At 35.5% G+C, this 20,078-nt stretch overlaps 1 protein-coding gene across 6 annotated transcripts in view; it reads right to left on the minus strand.

The window, feature by feature from the left end:
* Window positions 1–20,078, minus strand: part of SGK3 (serum/glucocorticoid regulated kinase family member 3) — a 154,229-nt gene that overhangs the window by 39,366 nt on the left and 94,785 nt on the right. For 5 of the 6 annotated variants that reach the window (XM_049633666.1, XM_049633661.1, XM_049633664.1 and 2 more), the window contains exons 5-8: window positions 18,390–18,465; window positions 10,436–10,523; window positions 5,939–5,988; window positions 3,032–3,089 (exon numbers count right to left, since the gene is read on the minus strand). In XM_049633666.1, the coding sequence (XP_049489623.1) occupies window positions 3,032–3,089; window positions 5,939–5,988; window positions 10,436–10,523; window positions 18,390–18,465 (272 nt within the window). The other variant, XM_049633667.1, reaches the window with a different exon arrangement.

Genomic DNA, 20,078 nt, shown 5'->3' on the forward strand with positions numbered 1-20,078 from the left:
GCTTTTGATTTTAGCCATTCTGACAGTTGTAAGGTGATATCTCATTGTACTTTTGATTTGCATTTCCCTGATGATGAATGATGTTGAGCATCTTTTTGTGTCTGTTGGCCATCTGTGTGTCCTCTTTGGAGAAACGTCTGGTCATGTCTTCTGCTGATTTTTAATTGGGCTATTTGTTTTTTTTGGTGTTGAGTTGCAGAAGTTCCTTATCTAGGTTGGATATTAACCCTGTATCAAATATGCCATTTGCAAATATCTTCTCTCATTCAGTAGGCTGTCTTTTTGTTTTATTATTTCCTTTGCTGTGCAGAAACTTTTTATTTTTATGTGGTCTCAATAGCTTATTTTTACTTTTGTTTTCCTTGCTTCAGGAGACATATCTAGAAAAATGTTTTTCTGGCCGATGTCAGAGAAATTGCTGCCTGTGTGCTCTTATAGAATTTTTATGGTTTCAGGTCTCACAGTTAGGTCCTTAATCCATTTTGAGTTTATTTTTGTGTGTGGTGTAAGAACTGTGGTCCAGTTTCATCTTTTTGCATGTAGTTTTCCAAGCATCATTTGTTGAAGAGACTTTCTCCCAGTGCATATTCTTGCCTCCTTTGTTGAACGTTAATTGACTATATAATTGTGGGTTTATTTCTGGGTTCCCTGTTCTGTTCCAATGATCTATGTGTTTATTTTTGTACCACTACCATACTGTCTTGATGACTACAGGTTTGTAGAATATCTTGAAATCTGGGATTGTGATACCTCTGGTTTTGTTTTTTCTTTTTCAAAATTACGTTGGCTATTCGGGGTCTTTTGTGGCTCCTTACAAATTTTATGATTATTTGTTCTGTGAAAAACTGCATTACACAATTTAATCCACTCTGACCGACATTTAGATTGTTTATGAGTAACAATGCCATGAATATTATGACATATTCCTTTCCATATTCCATATTAGTGTGTATGTGCATGTATATCTGTTGGATATATAGCTAGAAAGATAAATAGCTAGGAGGATATATAGCTAGAAGTAAAACCAATGTGTCACACAGGTAATGCATATATTCGGCTTCAATAATTAACACCAGTTTTCAACAGCATTTAGAAATGAAACACATAGGAATAAATCCAATTAAAGATATATAAAAACTCTATAGGACATTATAAAACATTATTGAAAAAAATTAAAGAGGAACTAAAAATTAAGAAAGGGATATACCATGGTTAATGGATTGGAAGACTAATGTAAAAATGACAATTCTTCCCAAATTGTTCTAGATTCAATGCAATCCCAATCAAAATCCAGAATTTGTGGAAATTGGCATGCAAATTTTGTGGAAATTGGTATGCTAATTAAAAATACATGCAAAGGGCTAAGACTCTTGAAGAAAAACAAGGGAGGCCTTGTTTTGCTGGATATCAAACGACATAGACTAACAGAACAAAACAAAATCTCAAAACAGAAATATAAAACATAAAATCTAGAAGCAGATGCATGCATGTATGGACACCGTATAAATGATGAAGTTACCAGCTGGATATCAATAGGGTAAAAAATGAACTCTGACCCTACAACTTCATACTATATGTGAGAACCAATTCCTGGTAGACTCTAGATCTAAACATCATTATCTAGATCTAAAAAAGAATGCTTTTTGTTTTTAATGACAGATTATCTCAAACATCCCAACAGACTGTGAGGGAGCATTTTGCGTGCACTATCCCCTTCTAACTTTCTGTTGCTATACTAGCACAATGTCCAGCACGTAGTGGGTGGTCAATATATGTCCTGAACTAATAAACACACATGGATTTAATTGTATGGTCACAGTTTCTGGTATCTAGGGAACTCAGAAAACAAACTAGAGATACTGAAAGCTAGGAATGTAGCAATTACTATAATTAAACACATGCATATTTATTTTCACTGCAGATTGAAGTATAATGCAAAAAGCAATTAAATATATCTTATGATTCTGGTAACTCCATCTATGATGCTTCTGGCCTTAAAGTAGATTCTCCTTCCTTGGTTTGGCTACACGGTCAAGTTATATGATTCATCTGACACTGTGTGAGGAGCAGCAGGGTTTTCACACATCCCTTTCCTTCCTCAATTGTTATTTTCATAGCTGCTCATTTATGTCTTTCCTGCTGCAGCTTAAATAGCATCCCTTTAAAGAAGCCATCCTTGGGGTTCCTGCGTCGCTCAGTAGGTTAAGTGTCTGACTTGATTTCAGCTCAGGTCATGATCTCACAGTTCATGGGTTTGAGCCCTGCAATGTCAGCACTGAGTCTGCTTGAGATTCTCTCTCTCTCTCTCTCTCTCTCTCTCTCTCTCCCTCTCTCTCTCTGCCCCTCCCCTGCACACTTTCTCTCCCTCTCTCAAAAATAAACATTAAAAAAAATAAGAAGTAAAAAGAAGCCATCCTTGACCCATCTAAATAGGAATTTTTCCACCACTGCCTATTGTCTTCTATTCTTCATTTACTTCACAGTCCCATTACTTTCAATTATTTGACTGTTTTTTTAAAGCTTATTTTGAGAGAGACAGAGCACACGCACACAGAGGGACAGAGAGAGGGAGAGAGAGAGAATCCCAAGCAGGCTCCATGCTGTCAGTACAGAGACTAATATGGGGCTCGAACTCCCCAACCATGAGATCATGACCTGAGCTGAAACCAAGAGAGTTGGACACTTAACCAACTCAGCCACCCAGGTGCCCTGACTGCATATTTTTAATTGGTTACTTCTCCTACTAGGTTCTAAGCATCACAAAGGTAGTGACTATGTCAGTTTTGTTCAGTACTATCTAACCAGAAGCCAGTATGGTGCTTGGCACATCATAGGTGCTCAATAAATATTTGTTGAACAAATGAATTTTATGTTAAAATTTGAGTAGATGTCTTATCTCCTTAAGTACTTGAAGGTAGGGAAAACATCATAACTCCATATCCTGCATACCAACAAGCACCGTGGCCTGGAATATACAACGCATGCATTCCTTAAGTATTTATTTATTGTATGGAAAAATAAAAACTCTTACCTTGCCAAAGCTGCCTTTTCCAATAACTTTTAAGAAATCAAAGTCTGTTGGTTTAGCACTGAAATAAATGAACAATGACAAAAATTAGCCTCCTAGAAATTGGAAAGATGTTAACTTTTAAACATTTCTTAGTACCTCACTCTTTAATAAGTAAATGCTGGGCACAACATTCTAGCATGATGACTCCAGCTTTCACACTGGTAATATACCTCATCTTGAATATAATATAGGTAATAATGAATAGAAGTAATATCTACTTTCTGATAAGACATTTTATAACCTTCTTTATGCCTTGTTAAGTTCTGCTTAAGAAGGACTTCCATAATAGTTTTTTTGTGAGAAAAGCATTTATCTATATCTATATATTGTTTGAACTCAATGTAGCTTCTCTTCAAACCAATTTTGTTAACCATAAACCTCACCAGTGTTGTTAATGAGGAAACTGAATAACTATATAAATTAGTAATTTATTCCAAGGACTATCTAGTTTGGCAATTTTTCTGACACACACAGATTTTGCACATATATCACTTATCATACATTACAGATAAAAGACCTCTCCGCTTATTCTCATAGATGGCAATGCAGAAAATCCAGGAGTACAGAGATCAAAGAGAATACTAATTTTGTCCTTTTATTTACATTAACTTGTCAGATAAAAACAATATTGGTTACAGGTAGACAAAAGCACATGGCAACAGAAAGCAGAGCGTAAGCAGCCAGGAAAGAGGTTTCCTTCAACATGGTCTGAATCTTAAATTGGACTCAGGAGAAGATAATGCCTCCATTTAGAGTTTAAATTTCCTTTAATTTACTATCAAAATAAATGGCCAATTCAAACATTAGAGTAGCGCCAGGCCTAGGTTAAATAATAACAGGTAAAGATTAGGGAGACAAATACTTAACTAAGCTCAGGTGTTTTTCTTCTTCAAGAACCTGCTCTTTGGACTATTTTGTTCTTTAGTGATATGTCGAGATACTGAAATAATTTTTTTAAACAAATAGCAAAAAATCATGCAAATTTTTCAAACATAGTAAATAGGCTAACTGAGGCCGTACCCAAGGCACCACTGTTAACTATTGGTGATGAACCCTAGCTGAAAGCGAGTTTGTTTCTGTGCTGCCTGAACAACTCAGTGTATGATGACAGGAAAGCATGCTCAAAACTAAACCTCCCTTCCAGCTACCACTCCATTTCTTTGCTTTCCTTTGCAGTAAAATTCTTCAAGTAAGAGGTTTAAATTCATTGTCTATTCCCACTGTCCTCTCCTGAACTCTTTCCTATCAGGGTTTGTACCCATTACACCACTGAAACAGCTCACAAAGGTTGCCAATGATTTATCAAACCCAATGGTCAATTCTCAACACTTACCTGCTTTACCAGAAACATTAACATAGTTAATTACTCCCCCCTTGACACACTTTCTTCACCTGCTTTTGAGACCTCACATTCCCAGTTTTTCTCCTATTTTACTAACTTTTTTTTTTTTTTCCTCCTTTACTGGTTCCTCCCTGACCTTACTACAACGCTGACGTCTCTCAGGACCCAATCCTTGGGCCACTTTTTTTTTTTTCTTTTTTTTAACATTTATTTATTGAGAGACAGAGAGAGACAGAGCACGAGCAGGGGAGGGACAGAGAGAGAGAGAGGGAGACACAGAATCTGAAGCAGGCTGCAGGCTCTGAGCTGTCAGCACAGAGCCTGATGTGGGGCTCGAACTCACAAACTGCAAGATCGTGACCTGAGCTGAAGTCGGCCGCTTAACCGACTGAGCCACTCAGGCGCCCCACTTGCGCCACTTTTTATCTGTCTTTACTCACTCTCTAAGTGGACCAAAAGAGTGAGGGAAGCATAATGTCTTGGGAGAAAAGCTACACTACTTCAGAATTAATCCAATGAAACTGAAGAATAATTACAAGTAAGGATAGAAACATTATACTCTTTCTCCAAACCATGGCAGCTATCATTAATCTGTCAGGGCATTCCTCAAACTGAGCCAAGAAGTGGCCCTGGAATCCTATGTATTCAGCAATCTAGGCATTCACTTCTAATGAACTGCTGGAGTTGATACTCAAAATCAAGATCTAATACTCAAATCTACATTTGCCATTCCTGGTGTTCCTCAAAATGTTTTCCCCGTGCTCAAAAAAATATGGCACTGTGGGAAAAACTGGTTAGAACAAGTTCAATAGACTTTACTATGGTAATGTCCATCATGACTCCTCTGGAACAAGCTGGCTGACAACCAGGGTTGCACCAATAAACACTGAGCACCAGTGAGAATATGTGTTAGATCTGCATGGATACTTCTGTCAGAGCCCCTCCAAGTCCCTCCCAGGACGACTTAAGATCCCCTGAGAAATACAGTCTTCTGATTTTACACACACACACACACACACACACCAGAAAAATGACAATGGCAAAACAGCAGAACCAAATTAATAATCTGTGGATTTACAAAATCCTCAGAACTCTGTTACAGCAATGGAAAGCTAGAACAGTAAAATAGATAAGCAAGGCATATGATAGCATTATATTCACCATAACTATGGTTATTGTATTTTATAGGGTTCTAGTTAAACTGATATAATTTATGTATACCTGCACATTCACAAGACAGGTCTTCCTAGAATTCAGTTAGAGGATTTTTTTTTTTTTTAATTTTTTTTTTTCAACGTTTTTTATTTATTTTTGGGACAGAGAGAGACAGAGCATGAACGGGGGAGGGGCAGAGAGAGAGGGAGACACAGAATCGGAAACAGGCTCCAGGCTCCGAGCCATCAGCCCAGAGCCTGACGCGGGGCTCAAACTCACGGACCGCGAGATCGTGACCTGGCTGAAGTCGGACGCTTAACCGACTGCGCCACCCAGGCGCCCCAAGGATTTTTGAAACAAATTAAACTTACTGAGGATTTCCAGATGGTCCCAGGTTGATGTTCTGTGAGGTAGAGTGTAGCTATCAAGATGGGGGAAAAAACAGTAACACTATTAATAACACTTCAAAGATTATCAGTCAATAAAATAAATGGTTCTGAAATAAAATGTGTATAACTCTCCCATAGATATTGGATGTATAGCCATGTTAAAGAAAACTGAAGTCCTAATTCTTATTAAATGCATAAACTTATTTAGAAACACACAACCAATATAAACACACATTTTTATGACAAATTGGAAGAGCAGTTGTAAGGAAAAAAATAACACAGGAATGAAGCTCAAAGTTGTCAAATGAATGAAGTAAACTGGGGAAAGCTCCTTGGATGAGGTGGGTGTAGAAACCACAATTTACAAGGGACCATTTTTACAATTAAAAACTGGTTAAAGTGGCAACCTGTGTTTCAAATTTTCAAATAACTGCTCATTAATTTTATGACATGGAAATGATAATATGATGATGATGAAGACTGCAGATGCTGGATCAAATTATAGGAGACAGACTTATTTCTAAAGCAAATACACACAGACAGGAGTGTTTTTCTTTCTAATTCCACCACTGTGGTCTAACAAAAATTTTACACAGTCTTTTTTCTTTACAATAATTAACATAAATTTAATCCCTAGTATTAATTTAGAACCAAATCTTTACTTACCTACTATGCCATAAAGCAATTTAACTAAAAAAAGATTCTAGTTCACTAATAATTAGCTAGAAATTTATCCCCAAATCCCATAAAACTAATCTAGTGATCTTGTTAGTGTGAGCACTTTTTATACAGCCAGGTGTAACTGAATTCTGCTTCACATAAATTCCCTTTGAAATTCTTTATACATACAATCACAAAGCTGCAGATATTCCAAATATGCATACTTTTACTAGAGCCTTATTATATGATTATACTTCCATACGTTATAGATACAAAATAAGTCGTAAAAACTTTTCTCTTTAAGATCAGAACTAAAAAATTTTATCTAAGCAATTTATTATTAGTGATATAGATCATATATATTTCAACTTAAATTCATTTGAAAATTATAGAAAATCTCCACAATGCAAACTACTTTTAAAAATAAGGGCAAAGGGGCGCCTGGGTGGCTGAGTCAGTTAAGCATCCAACTCTTGATTTCAGCACAGGTCATGCTCTCACAGTTTGTGAGATCGAGGACACACTGGGCTCTGCACTGACAGTGCGGAGCCGGCTTGGGATTCTCTCTCTTCCTCTCTCTGTCCCTCCGCCACTCACACACATGCCCTTTCTATCTCAAAATAAATTTTAAAAAAATGAAAAATAAAGGGCAAAATTTCCTAAGCATAATAATACATTTCTTATAAAAATAACAATATTGACACCAGTTTCCTACTTACAAATTTATTTTCTACCAATATCTTTACAGGAAAAATTTTCAAGTACTACATTTTCAGTCCCCAGAAGACAGAAATTTAGAGAACCATACAATCTAGCACAAGACCAAAAAAAAAAAAAATGTGTAAAAAATCTGGTTCATGAAACGAGATCCTATTGTGTCATAATTTTAACATGGAGTAATCTTTTCTGTTTATATATTATTGTTTCCGAGAATCTGATAACATAATCCAAACTAAATTACAATTTCAATACACTTATTCTTTGAATGAATGTGCAGAAACTGGATCACTTTTCCATTCAATTAACTTTCTTTATATATTATATAGGTGAGGGAAGAGGAGGCAGTAAGCATGGATTAAACAAGGGCAACTTGCGCCCTGAATTAGCACCGATACATAAAAAGATTTCATTACATAGCAATGATTTTCCTAACAGAGCATATTTCCAAAATAATAATGAAAAGTATTGGGAAACATAATTAATTTTTTACCTACTATTTTTAAGACCTTTTAAAAAAAAGTTTTATTTATTTATTTTGAGCAAAGGTGCACACATGTGCATGGGGGAGGACAGAGAAAGAGAATCCCAAGCAGGCTCTGAGCTATCAGCAGTACCCTATTTCAGGAACCCGTGAGATGATGACCTGAGCCAAAATCAAGAGCTGGTTGCTGAACTGTCTGAGGTACCCTACTACCTACTATTTTTAAAGATTATAGTTAATCATTAAACTGAGGATGTGTTATAGTTTATTAACAGCATAATTATCATTAATAATTAATGATAATTAAACAAAAGCATGTTTCTTGGACTCTATTTTTCTCTAAGTAAGGGGAAAGGTCCTGATGTCCTCGAAGATATTTTCTGGCTATTAATTTAGTTATCCACTTAGAAGTCCTTAATAAATAGCTATAGCTGTAAGATAAAGTACACCTTATTCCCTTTTCTGAACAGATTCTTTTTATCTGTATTTTAAAACTGCAAGAGATCCTAGTCCAATTACAGATTTTATGGATGAAAAAAGAGAAAGGAAATAGAATTCAGATCTAAGGTCAAAAGTGGTAGAGACAGGAATCAGAACTCAGGAAGCTCTCTTCATTTGGTTCTTTCTTCAAAGCCAGCTGCCTCCTATAGCAAGGCAAGATATTTTTCAAATAACCTAAACCTACATACTCTCAACGTGATTAGCAAGTAAAACATGGAAAATCAGGATTATATACATTTTCTTTAAAATGTCTTTAATATTTCATTTTTGCATTAAAAATATATATACATGGTTACAAAATATGGAAAACACCAGGAAGATGCTTTTAAAAAATCCATAACCTTATTAACAGATGATTTTACAAATATTGCAGTAATTTCACATAGTCTTTGCGTAGCTTTGAAAAACTGACTGGAATCGTAAAAAAATTTTTTTTAATGTACAATATATGGGGACAAACATTATTGAATTGGTTTATATTTACATTGATTCTAATTTTTCGTACTAAAATGATTACCTTTGTTTGTTTCTGCGTGAAGGATTATTTCATTTGCGTCAACTCCTAAATGACCTGAATATTTTCATGTTTGATACACACTGCCAAACTGTCAAATTATAGCGGTGCCAGGAAAGCCCAGGCAGGGATGCCTGCTGTGCCTTACCCTCATCAGTCCTGAAGTATTTTATTTACATTTTTGTTAATTTGGTAGAGAGAAAAAAATCTCTATTTTAAAAATTTCACTTGTTGTTGGCACTGAGGTTGAACATTTCCCACATGTCTGTTTACGAACAGTATTTCTTCATGTCCCTTTGCTTTTTATCTACAGGGCTTTAAATATCATTCTTTTCAAAAATCCATCTATATATTTTTACATAAATGTTTTCCCTTCTTAGGCCTTATTACAAATGCTCTCCCAGTTTGTTGTTTCTCTTTTGACAAGTTTCAGATATAAAATTAAAATATCCTTTTATGTTGTCCTGGGATCAACCATGTCACAAATGGAAAACATAAATCAGCTCTCTTAACTTGAAAGCCCTCCAGTGGTATCAGAGAAGTAAAATTACTACTTTACAGTAGTTGCAAAAAAGGAATAGGACTATTTTCCAAATGAAGATTTTAGCTATGGGACAGTAATGCTCTGAGTGATACTATCTTTTAAAACACAGAAACAGAACCATGAAAAAACACAACACTATAAAGACAAAAAATGTACTTTAAGGCAACATCTCTGATTTTCATGTATATATTTAGCAAATATATATAGCTTTCATCAATTTTAATTATAAAGGTATTACTGTGTTTATATTAATACTTTTCATTATAATTTTAATTGCTAAATAATAATTCTCTGGGTTAAATTACTATAATTTACCTTTCCCACGTAACTTTCTAAAGTAAATGTTGAAAACATCATTATAATAAGCCAGAGCTTATTATATTTATTTATTGGTTATCGCAACTGGTTTAAAAAAAATAAGAATACCCTATTCTTTATTTGGAACACATACTGATTATGTGCACGTACCTACAGGAATAAAACTTAGTTGATGCCAACTGGCACATGCGTATTGATTGTTCTGCATATAAAAACCCGGCAATGAAGAGGAAGAAGTATTAAATTAACATTCTGATTAAAAAGGCCTTTCCTGCTGGTCAAAATTCAAAACAATAGTTTAAGTATGTTAATGATTATGAAGACATAGAATGATCAAAAATTAAGATGTAAAGTGAAGAGAACAGCATATAAAATTGTATATACTGTATAATTAAAATTAGGTAACTAAAAAATCCCTATGTATTAAGAGAAGATTAGTTGGAAAACCACTAAAATGTTAAAAATTACTAGTCTGGTTAGTGATAAATACTTCTTACTATTTTCAAAACTTTCTACTAAATACTACCATGGATTACTTTTTATCATAAAAGTACTCATTTTATAAATTTTATAAGAAATAATAAGAGGTGTACACATTTGTTTTTTTGTATTCTACAGGGTAGAAAATTTACAATGGATGAGATTACATCATTTTCAGTAAATGTTGCCCTCAAGTTGCCAGTAATTTCATCTTTGGGGAATGGCATTTTTTCTGTTAAAAAATACAATCCCTCTTACTACCTTCTGAGTGCTTCTTTCATCCTCATCTTCGGATGGATCTGACTGATGTTTTGGGCTGTCCATTTGAAGGAATGCTCTGACATCTGGACTAAAAACAAAAATTAACTCTATTATAACTTTAAAAGCATCTCTATAGCTTTTCTCCCTTTTAAAATGAAAATAAAAGTAACCGTAATAGCATTTACAGTATGAATGCCAATACAATCCATCACTACTATTATAAAAGTAACAAGCTGATTAAGTTTTTAAATATAGGGAATCCACCTGAGAAATGATCAAAGATAAAAACAGGCAGTTCATAAAGAAAAACCCCAAATGGTAAGAAAGATGTCTAGCTTAACTAATAATCAAAGAAATCCAAAGTCAAACAACAAATGAGATACCATTTTATGTCCATTAATGGGCAAAGATTAGAATAAGACAGATAATATGAAAAGTTGATAGGGACATAGGGAAAGAGACACCCTCATGCATTGCTAGTAAGAAAGTAAAATGAGGAAACTTTTCTGAAAAGGAATTTGGCAATATTGGTTAAACTGTGTAGGGCCCATAATTTCCAGTTGTAGGAATAAACCACAAGAAAATTCTGTACAGGTTCAGTGAAAGACATGTAACTAGGATACTCACAGCAACTTTCTCTATAGTAATAAATCAGAAGAATAGGCATCCACCAATAGAGAAACTAATAAAGCTATGGTTGACGACCCAGAGAATTCCACTCAAGAGTCAGAAACAAGGAACCATGTAGCACAGTATCATTTTGTATATTTTAAATATTCACAGACATGAAGGAGCACCCAATAAACAAATATCCAAAGACATATAACAAACATATTCAAGTAGGGATCAACAGTAGGGATGAAGAGATGGGTATGAAGATCAAACATGAAGAGAAAAAAAAAGTGGACTAAAATAAAAGGCCTTACTAAGAAACTCAGAAAGATGAAAAATAATTTTTATTTTTTTATTTTTTATTAAAAAAATTTTTTAATGTTTATTATTTTTGAGAAAGGGAAACAGAGCAAGCAGGGAGGGGCAGAGAGAGAGAGGGAGACACAGAATCTGAAGCAGGCTCCAGGCTGTGAGCTGCCAGCACAGAGCCCGATGCAGGGCTTGAACCCATGAACAGTGAGATCATGACCTGAGCTGAAGTCAGCTGTTTAACTGACTGAGCCACCCAGGTGCTCCAAAAAATAATTTTCAAAAAAGTGAGGAGCTGGTGAGAATGTAAATTAGTATAGCCACTATGGATAACAGTTTGGTAGTTCCTAAAAAAGTTAAATGTAGAAATTCCATATATTAAGCAATTCCACTCCTAGCATGTACCCAAGAGAAATAAAAACACATCCATTCAAAAACTCACAAATGTTCATAAGCAGCATTATTCACAATAGCCAGAAAGTAGTAACAACCCAACTGTCCATTAACTGATAAATGGACAAAATGTAGCATATCCATACAAAGGAATATTATTCTGCCATACAAAAGAATGAAGTACTGACTTATGATATTGCATGGATGAGCCTCAAAAACAGTATGCTGAAAAAACAAAAGACAAAAAAGATCACATATTATATGACCTCATTTATATGCCATGTCCAGAATAAGCAAATTCACAGTGACAGAAAAGTAGATTAGTGGTTGCTAAGGGCTGGGTGAAAGGAGAAATTCAAAAGTACAGCTGACCCTTAAAGAACATGGGGGTTTAGGGGCCCTGATGCCCCATGCACTTGAAAATCCATGTGTAACTTTTGACTCCCCCAAAACTTAATTACTAACAGCCTACTGTTGACCTGAAGCCTTACCAATAACATAAACAGTTGATTAACACTTATTTTGTGTTATGTGTTTTATATAGCGTATTCTTACAATAAAGTATCCTAGAGAAAAAAATGTTAAGAAAATCATAAAGAGAAAACACATTTACAGTACTGTACCAAAAAATAATCCATGCATAAGTGGACCTGCAAAGTTCAAATGCGTATTTTTCAAGGGTCAACTGCAGTCTCTTTCTGGAGTGATGTTAATGTTAGATTAGGCTTGAGACAACAGAATAGGATAGTGGTGATGGTTGCATAGCACTGTGACTATATTAAACATCACTAAATTGTATACTTTTGAAAACAGTTAAAAACAGTGGATTATATTTATGTGAATTTTATCTCAATAAAAAAAATTAAAAAAAATTTTTAAGATTTTTGAGAGAGAGAGAGCGTGCGCGAGCGAGCGGGAGAAGTGGGGGGCGGAGGGAGGGAGGGAGGGAGGGAGGGAGAGAGAGAGAGAGAGAGAGAAACAGAACTTGAAGAAAGTTCCAGGCTCTGAGGTGTCAGCACAGAGCCCAACACAGGGCTCAAACTCATGAACTGTGAGATCATGACCTGAGCCAAAGTCAGACACTTAACCAAATGAGCCAGCCAGGGGACCCTCAATAAAAAAAATTTTAAAGGTGAGGGTAAGGATCTTTAATCTTATCACACAGAAGCAACTACTACTAGTATCTTGGTGGTATTTTATTTTAATCTTTTTTTCTGTACCACTAAGACCATCTTCTATTTAAAATATTTTTAATGTTTTTCACATAAAAATTACATCACGAACATTTCCCCGTGTTGTTAAAAAGTCTTTGTAAACACTTTTGATAGATGTATACTGTTGTACAGTGAGAATGCACTAAATGCTACTCAATGATTCTTTCATTTTAGGACACATAGATGGATACAAAGATTCCAAATTTTTACTATAGAATTTTCACTGCTATAAAGTTGTGATTGATAATCTTTGTGCATTCATGATTTTTAAAAACAAAATTATTTGGTCTGAATTATAAACCATTTTCAAGTTTTAAATATAGTTTGTTAAGCTGATTTCCAGAAAGGCTATACTAATTTATTCTCTCCCAGCAGTGTATGAATATCCTGAAGACTCTCTCCAGCTCTGATTGGCATTAAATATTTCAGTTTATATTATTATCTCTAATAATTTAAAAGTGAAAAACAGTAATTTAAAGAAAAGGTATTAGTAATTAGTGAAATACAAATAAAGCAACAGTAAGATACTACAACCCACTTACCAGAATGGCTAACAATACCAAGTGCTGGTGAGGTGAGCAATGTGATCTTATAAATGGATAGTGGAAATATTATTTGGTACAATCATTCTGGAAAACATGTTTAACATTATCCCCTAAGGTTAAACATATACATAGCATACAACCCAGAAGTTCTACTCCAAGTACATCAGAAATATCTGCACATGTTAATGGCAACATTATTCACAATAAAATAAAAACAACTCAAATGTGCATCTGAGCAGTAAAATGGATAAAATGGAGTATATTCATACAATGGGATACTATACAGCAATGGAAATCAACAGATTATAGCTATATGCAACAACATGAATGACTCTCACATGGTTGAAAATAAGCCAGATAAAGGGGTGCCTGGGTAGCTCAGTCAGTTGAGAGTCTGACTTTGGCTTAGATTATGATCTCACAGTTCATGGGTTCGAGCCCCGCACCGGGCTCTGTGCTGACAGCTTGGAGCCTGGAGCGTGCTTCAGATTGTGTCTCCCTTGCTCTCTGCCCCTCCCCTGCTCATTCTCTCTCTCTCTCAAAAATAAACATGAAAATAAGCCAGATAGAGAATATTGTATGATTCCATTTATTATAAAGTACAAAAATGGCACATTAATCTTTCCTGCTAAAAATCAGGAGAACGGTTATCTTTGGGAAGGAACGAAGCAACAGTGGTCGAGGGGAGGCATGTGAGGGGATTCAGGTATGCTAGTAATGTTCTACATTTCTTGGCCTGGGGGCTGGCAACTCAGATGCATTCACCTTCTCGTAGTTCATTAAGCTGCATAATCATGATTTGTGGTCTTTTCTGTATGTGTTACGCTGCAATAAAGCTAAAATAAGGTATTTTTACTCCAACTTGCATTTTTTTTTTAAAATTTTTTTTTAATGTTTATTTATTTCTGAGACAGAGAGAGACACAGCATGAGCAGGGGAGGGTCAGAGAGAGAGGCAGACACAGAATCCAAAGCAGGCTCCAGGCTCCGAGCTGTCAGCACAGAGCCCAACACGGGGCTCAAACTCACGGGCTGTGAGAACATGACCTGAGCCGAAGTCGGACGCTTAACCGACTGAGCCACCCAGGTACCCCCCAACTTGCATTTCTTAAATAATACAGAAATGTTCAGTTTCTCTGGTAATCAGCCACTTGCATCTCCTCTTTTATAAATCATTAAAGGGCTCTGTCCATTTCTTTTGGTGTCTTAAGTGTGTTCTGTCTGCACAAGCTCTTTCTAGATGAAGCAGATTTATCTACTGTTCTTTATTATGGGAAACTTTTTCTACATTTTTGGTTTTTAACTTCACTTGTGATTTCTGGGGTTCAAAAGTTAATTATTAAGTCAAATTTGTCATTGTTTTACTTTACATGTATCATGCATTGCCAATATGTTCAGAAAACCCTTTTTTATTCAGAGATCAGAGAAATGTCAACCTGCCTTATTCCAGTTTTTAAATAATTTTAAAAATAAATTTTAATAAAATTGTTTTAAACATTTTTTTTAATGTTTATTTATTTTTGAAGGAGAGAGAGACAGAGTGAGAGTGGGGGGTGGGGGGTTGGGCAGAGAGAGAGGGAGACACAGAATCTGTAGCAGACTCCAGGCTCTGAGCTGTCAGCACAGAGCCCGACAAGGGACTCGAACCCACAAACTGAGATCATGACCTGAGCCGAAGTCGGACGCTCAACTGACTGAGCCACCTGGCTCAGCCAGGCACCCCAATAAAATTGTTTTAACATAAGCAAATAAAGGTACTTTTTTTTCTATTTTTTTTTAAGATTTCACTTTTAAGTAATCTCTACACCCACCATGGGGCTTGAACTCACAAATCCAAGATCAAGAGTCACATGCTCCACTGACTAGGCCAGCCAGGCACCTTATCAAGTATTTTTTTTTTTTTCAAGTAGAAGTATTTTTAAAGTGCATTTCCCTAAATGGGAATAAGAGGCACATAGTAAGTGTTCGAAATACACTTGATGATTGGCTTCTCTTCTTGCTCTCTTAAATCTGTACTATTTTATAGTTTGATGTTTAAATGAAAAGTGTGAAAATTAGCAAAGCTTGGTTAACATCAAGATGAGATTCAGAAAATATGAAATGTCATTTTTTTATTAAAAAGAAAACATCAGTTAAAAATTAAGTTTGAAAAAACTCTTGGTTATTTATTTTTGAAGTACTGGAAATGTCCTCGACCATGAATAGAATGGTGGTAGTTACAGGTTGTATATGTACATATAAATCCACTGGTTTGTATACTTAAGAATTGTGTATTTTATGGTATGTGTATTTCAAATGTATAATTAAAATTAATATAATCAAATTGCTTTTAGTTGAATTTTAATACCAAATATAACATTTTTATAATATTACTTTCCAGATCCAGGATGAATATTTAGAACTTAATATAGAGTGTTAGAAGTTCTGAGTAACACTTCAAAATGTCAGGAGAAATAATATCCATCACCACCATTTATTCTATACTTATTCCATATGAGGCTCTATCAAAGAAGACAAGTTCAACCTCTTAATGTATACATTATATTTAAAACAAGCCACTAATATGCTAATTAGAAGTAATAAGTGCATACAGCAAAAATTAAAGATTAGAGGGATGGATCTAAGCTGAAGACAAAGAATTTGTCCTAGGGCAAAGGCATAATGTTTAAAAATAATTATACAGAGAGCCGAATCACAAAAGGCTCTTTGCTGAGGAAAAGACCAGATGTACAAACCCTGAGTTCAAAGATCCTCCCTAATTTTGTGTTTGTTACTTGCTAGAGGCTCAGGATGGAAAGGCACCTGCTCCTTAATGCACTGGCTAACCCCAGAGCTACCACAGGTGCCACACCTCTCCCTGAGCTTATCCTACCTGTGAGCATTGAGGGAAAATCCAAAGCACTGGGCAGGAGACCTTGGTCAGAGGAGGTCCAGTTCTAGAATTTTACTAATTTAATAAATTAAATTAAGTTAAAAAAAGAGGTCAGAGGACTTGCTCAGAATGGTACAAGCCCTCAATAATTATACTGTGAAGAACTACACAAATGGTAGTTACTTGTTTTAGAACTGCTAAATATACAGTCCTTCAGGCTGTGATTCTGAAAAGACTATTAAAGGGTATCCTGTTTGCATCACTGTCTATAAGGCAATCTTCATGTCTACACAGATAGGAGAGCTATGGAAAAGCTCCCCAGATATTTTGCTTTATCCCCTTTACTTCTTCTTAGAACACAATACTTTATATATACAAAACAATGTAAGGGGCACCTCGGTGGCTCAGTCGGTTAAGTGTCCGACTTTGGCTCAGGTCACGATCTCACAGCTTGCGAGTTTGAGCCCCGCATCGGGCTCTGTACTGACAGCTCAGAGCTTGGAGCCTGCTTCAGATTCTGTGTCTCCCCTCTCTCTGTCCCTTCCCCACTTGTGCTCTGTCTCTGTTGTTCTCAAAGATGAATAAATATTAAAAAAAAATTGTAAAAATAAGATAATGTAGGTAACATATATGTAAATTAAAAATCATAATAAATATAATGAATACCCATGAATTATCAAACTCAATTGAAAACACATCTCAAACCATGGATCTACCTATATGTTCCTATAGAGGAACTTCATAAGGAGCTGCTGACTTCTGACTTCATCAGGAGCTGCTGGCCTACAGAAAGAAGCTTAAACTCATTAACATGAGAAGAAATGTAAACACATAAGTATCTTCAATATGTCAGGCTTTTTGCAGATTCTGCCCCCTTTGTCTGGATGCTCTCTCCCTACCTTTTCCTGAACAACTGCACATCCTTTAAATTCCAGGAAGCCTTGCTTGACCTCCTCTGAAGAAAAGCTGGCCACATTTTTTCTCCATTATCTTCCAGCACTTCTATCATAAAACTTATCTACCTTTAATTGCTGATTTACATGTCTGTTTCTCCCACTAGACTAGCCTGTGCCTTTGGAAAGTTCTCCTTATATACCAATGCATACAGCAGGTACTTCATAAATGCTTTTTAAAAAGAGGTTTTATCTAGGGGCTCCTGGGTGGCTCAGTCAGTTAAGCATCTGACTTCAGCTCAGGTCATGATCTCGTGGTCCGTGAGTTCTAGCTCTGTGTCAGGCTCTGTGCTGACAGCTCAGAGCCTGGAGCCTGCTTCGGATTCTGTGTCTCCTTCTCTCTCTGTCCCTCCCCTGCTCATACTCTGTCTCTTTCTCTCAAAAATGAATAAATGTTAAAAAAAATTTAAAAAAAAGGTTTTATCTGAATTCCAGTTAGTTAACATTACAGTGTAATATTAGTTTCAGGTATACAGTATAGTGATTTAACAAATCCTTTTTGAATGCAAGTATAAATATAACATGAATAAATATAGTTAGAAAAGTGTCTTAACTATGGGCTATGCAAATTTCTTTTAAGTTTAATCTACAAAACTAATACAAGTACAAAAGGAAGAAAGAAGATAACCAGGGCCTTGAGTTGATGGGAGGAAAAGGAGTTTTAAGAATACCAGGGAGGGGCGCCTGGGTGGCTCAGTGGGTTAAGCGGCCGACTTCAGCTCAGGTCATGATCTCGCAGTCCGTGGGTTCGAGCCCCGCGTCGGGCTCTGTGCTGACAGCTCAGAGCCTGGAGCCTGTTTCAGATTCTGTGTCTCCCTCTCTCTGACCCTCCCCTGTTCATGCTCTGTCTCTCTCTGTCTCAAAAAGAAATAAACGTTAAAAAAAAATTTTTTTTAATAAAAAAAAAAAAGAATACCAGGGAAAAACAGCTTGATAATTTTACAAACATATACAGCACAGTAACATTCCACAGAACATATAAAGTCTAGATCAGTAGCTTATTCATTATTCTTAGGTTTGGTTTCAGCGCCTCTTTAAAACAATAAAAATTACTTACTGGTTGTAAAGTTCTGGATATCTAACTAAGTTCTGAATGAATTCATTCAGTCCTGCTCTTCTTTGTTTAATAAAATCTGTTAAGAGAGACAAACTATTAGGATTATTTAACATCAGATTATGTAATTATCATCAATACAGTTATATAAGAATAGACAAGCACAAGACAGTGAATTCTGATCAAGAAGCTATTTAATTCATGTTTCCTGATCTACAATAAGAAATACTTAGAAATATATATATATTTTTAAGTCTATAAATACAATGATTATAAAATTAAAATCAAGCAGAAAACATATCTCCCAAAAGAAAACTCTCCAAAGAAATGCCTATTTTAGGTTCTAAATAGACTCATTACAAAACTTGGAGAGGTAGGGGTGCCTGGGTGGCTCAGTCAGTTATTCGTCCACCTTTGGCTCAGGTCGTGATCTCATAGCTCGTGAGTTCAAGCCCCTCATCAGGCTCTGTGCTGACAGCTCAGAGCCTGAAGCCTGCTTTGGCTTCTGTGTATCTGTCTCTCTCATGCCCCACTCATGCTCTGTCTCTCTGTCTCTCTCTCTCTCAAAATAAACAAACATTAAAAACAAATATTAAACAAAATAAAACATGGAAAGGTGGTTTGCTTTGTCCAATTCCTCAAGTACTACCAGGCAATGAATAAAAATTAACACTATGACACTGGTGACTGAAAAATCCTACTAATTAAGATAAAAAAACCAAGAATTACTGGTAGTCCTTGTAACTGGGGAATGGTGATTAACTGGTTGAGTATCACCAAAATTTGCCTGCTAAAAAACTGCTGCTAAACATCCCCTGAAAGATACAATGGAACACTCCTAAAGAACAACTGTCCAGCAGTTTCAGAAGTGTCTGTACTATTGATAATTAAGGACCATGCAAGAGTAGTTTTAGCAATAAAGGTTAAGCACAAAAGTTTCTTGGAAATAGAAAACTTAATTCAAATATCTTGTTTCTGCTACTTACTAGCTAACTGACCCTGAACCGAAGACTTAAATCCTTACTTGTAAAATGAGGATAACATTTATACCTAGTAATTCTGTTACAGGATTGAGAGAACGCATAAGTTTACAGTAGAATGCCTGGAAGAGATAGCACAATCTTTAACCACTTTCATTGTTTTGTTATTTGTTGTTGTGGGGTTAAAAATCCATCATCCTAAATCCTGATTCTTAAGAGATATACTCTAAAAATGGAAAAATAGGACTCTTGGTGAATGTCTCAATAAAATCTGGAAACAATATTCAACTTAAAAATGAGTTTTGGTTCAATACAATTATTTTTACTCAATAAAGCTTTTAATGTATAGCGTTTTGACACCAAAATTATAGGTTGTTTCTAGTCACGTACGTTTATTTCCATTTCTTAAATGTAAGGTATGGCTATAAAAGAACAAATAGAAATTAGATCTGGTCTCTTAGATCAGATGCACTTAGTATTTTTTTCTTGTTCGACTGTGAATTTCTTGAAGAATTTCAGGAACGTATCTTTTAAAAAAAATTTTTTTAATGTTTTTATTTATTTTTCAAGAGAAAGAGTGACAGAGTGTGAGCAGGGGAAGGACAGAGAGAGAGGGGAAGACAGAATCTGAAGCAGGCTACAGGCTCTGAGCTGTCAGCACAGAGCCCAATGCGGGGCTCAAACCCATGAACCGTGAGATCATGACCTGAGC

This window comes from Panthera uncia, chromosome F2 (assembly GCF_023721935.1).
Source record: "Panthera uncia isolate 11264 chromosome F2, Puncia_PCG_1.0, whole genome shotgun sequence".
NCBI lineage: Eukaryota > Metazoa > Chordata > Mammalia > Carnivora > Felidae > Panthera > Panthera uncia.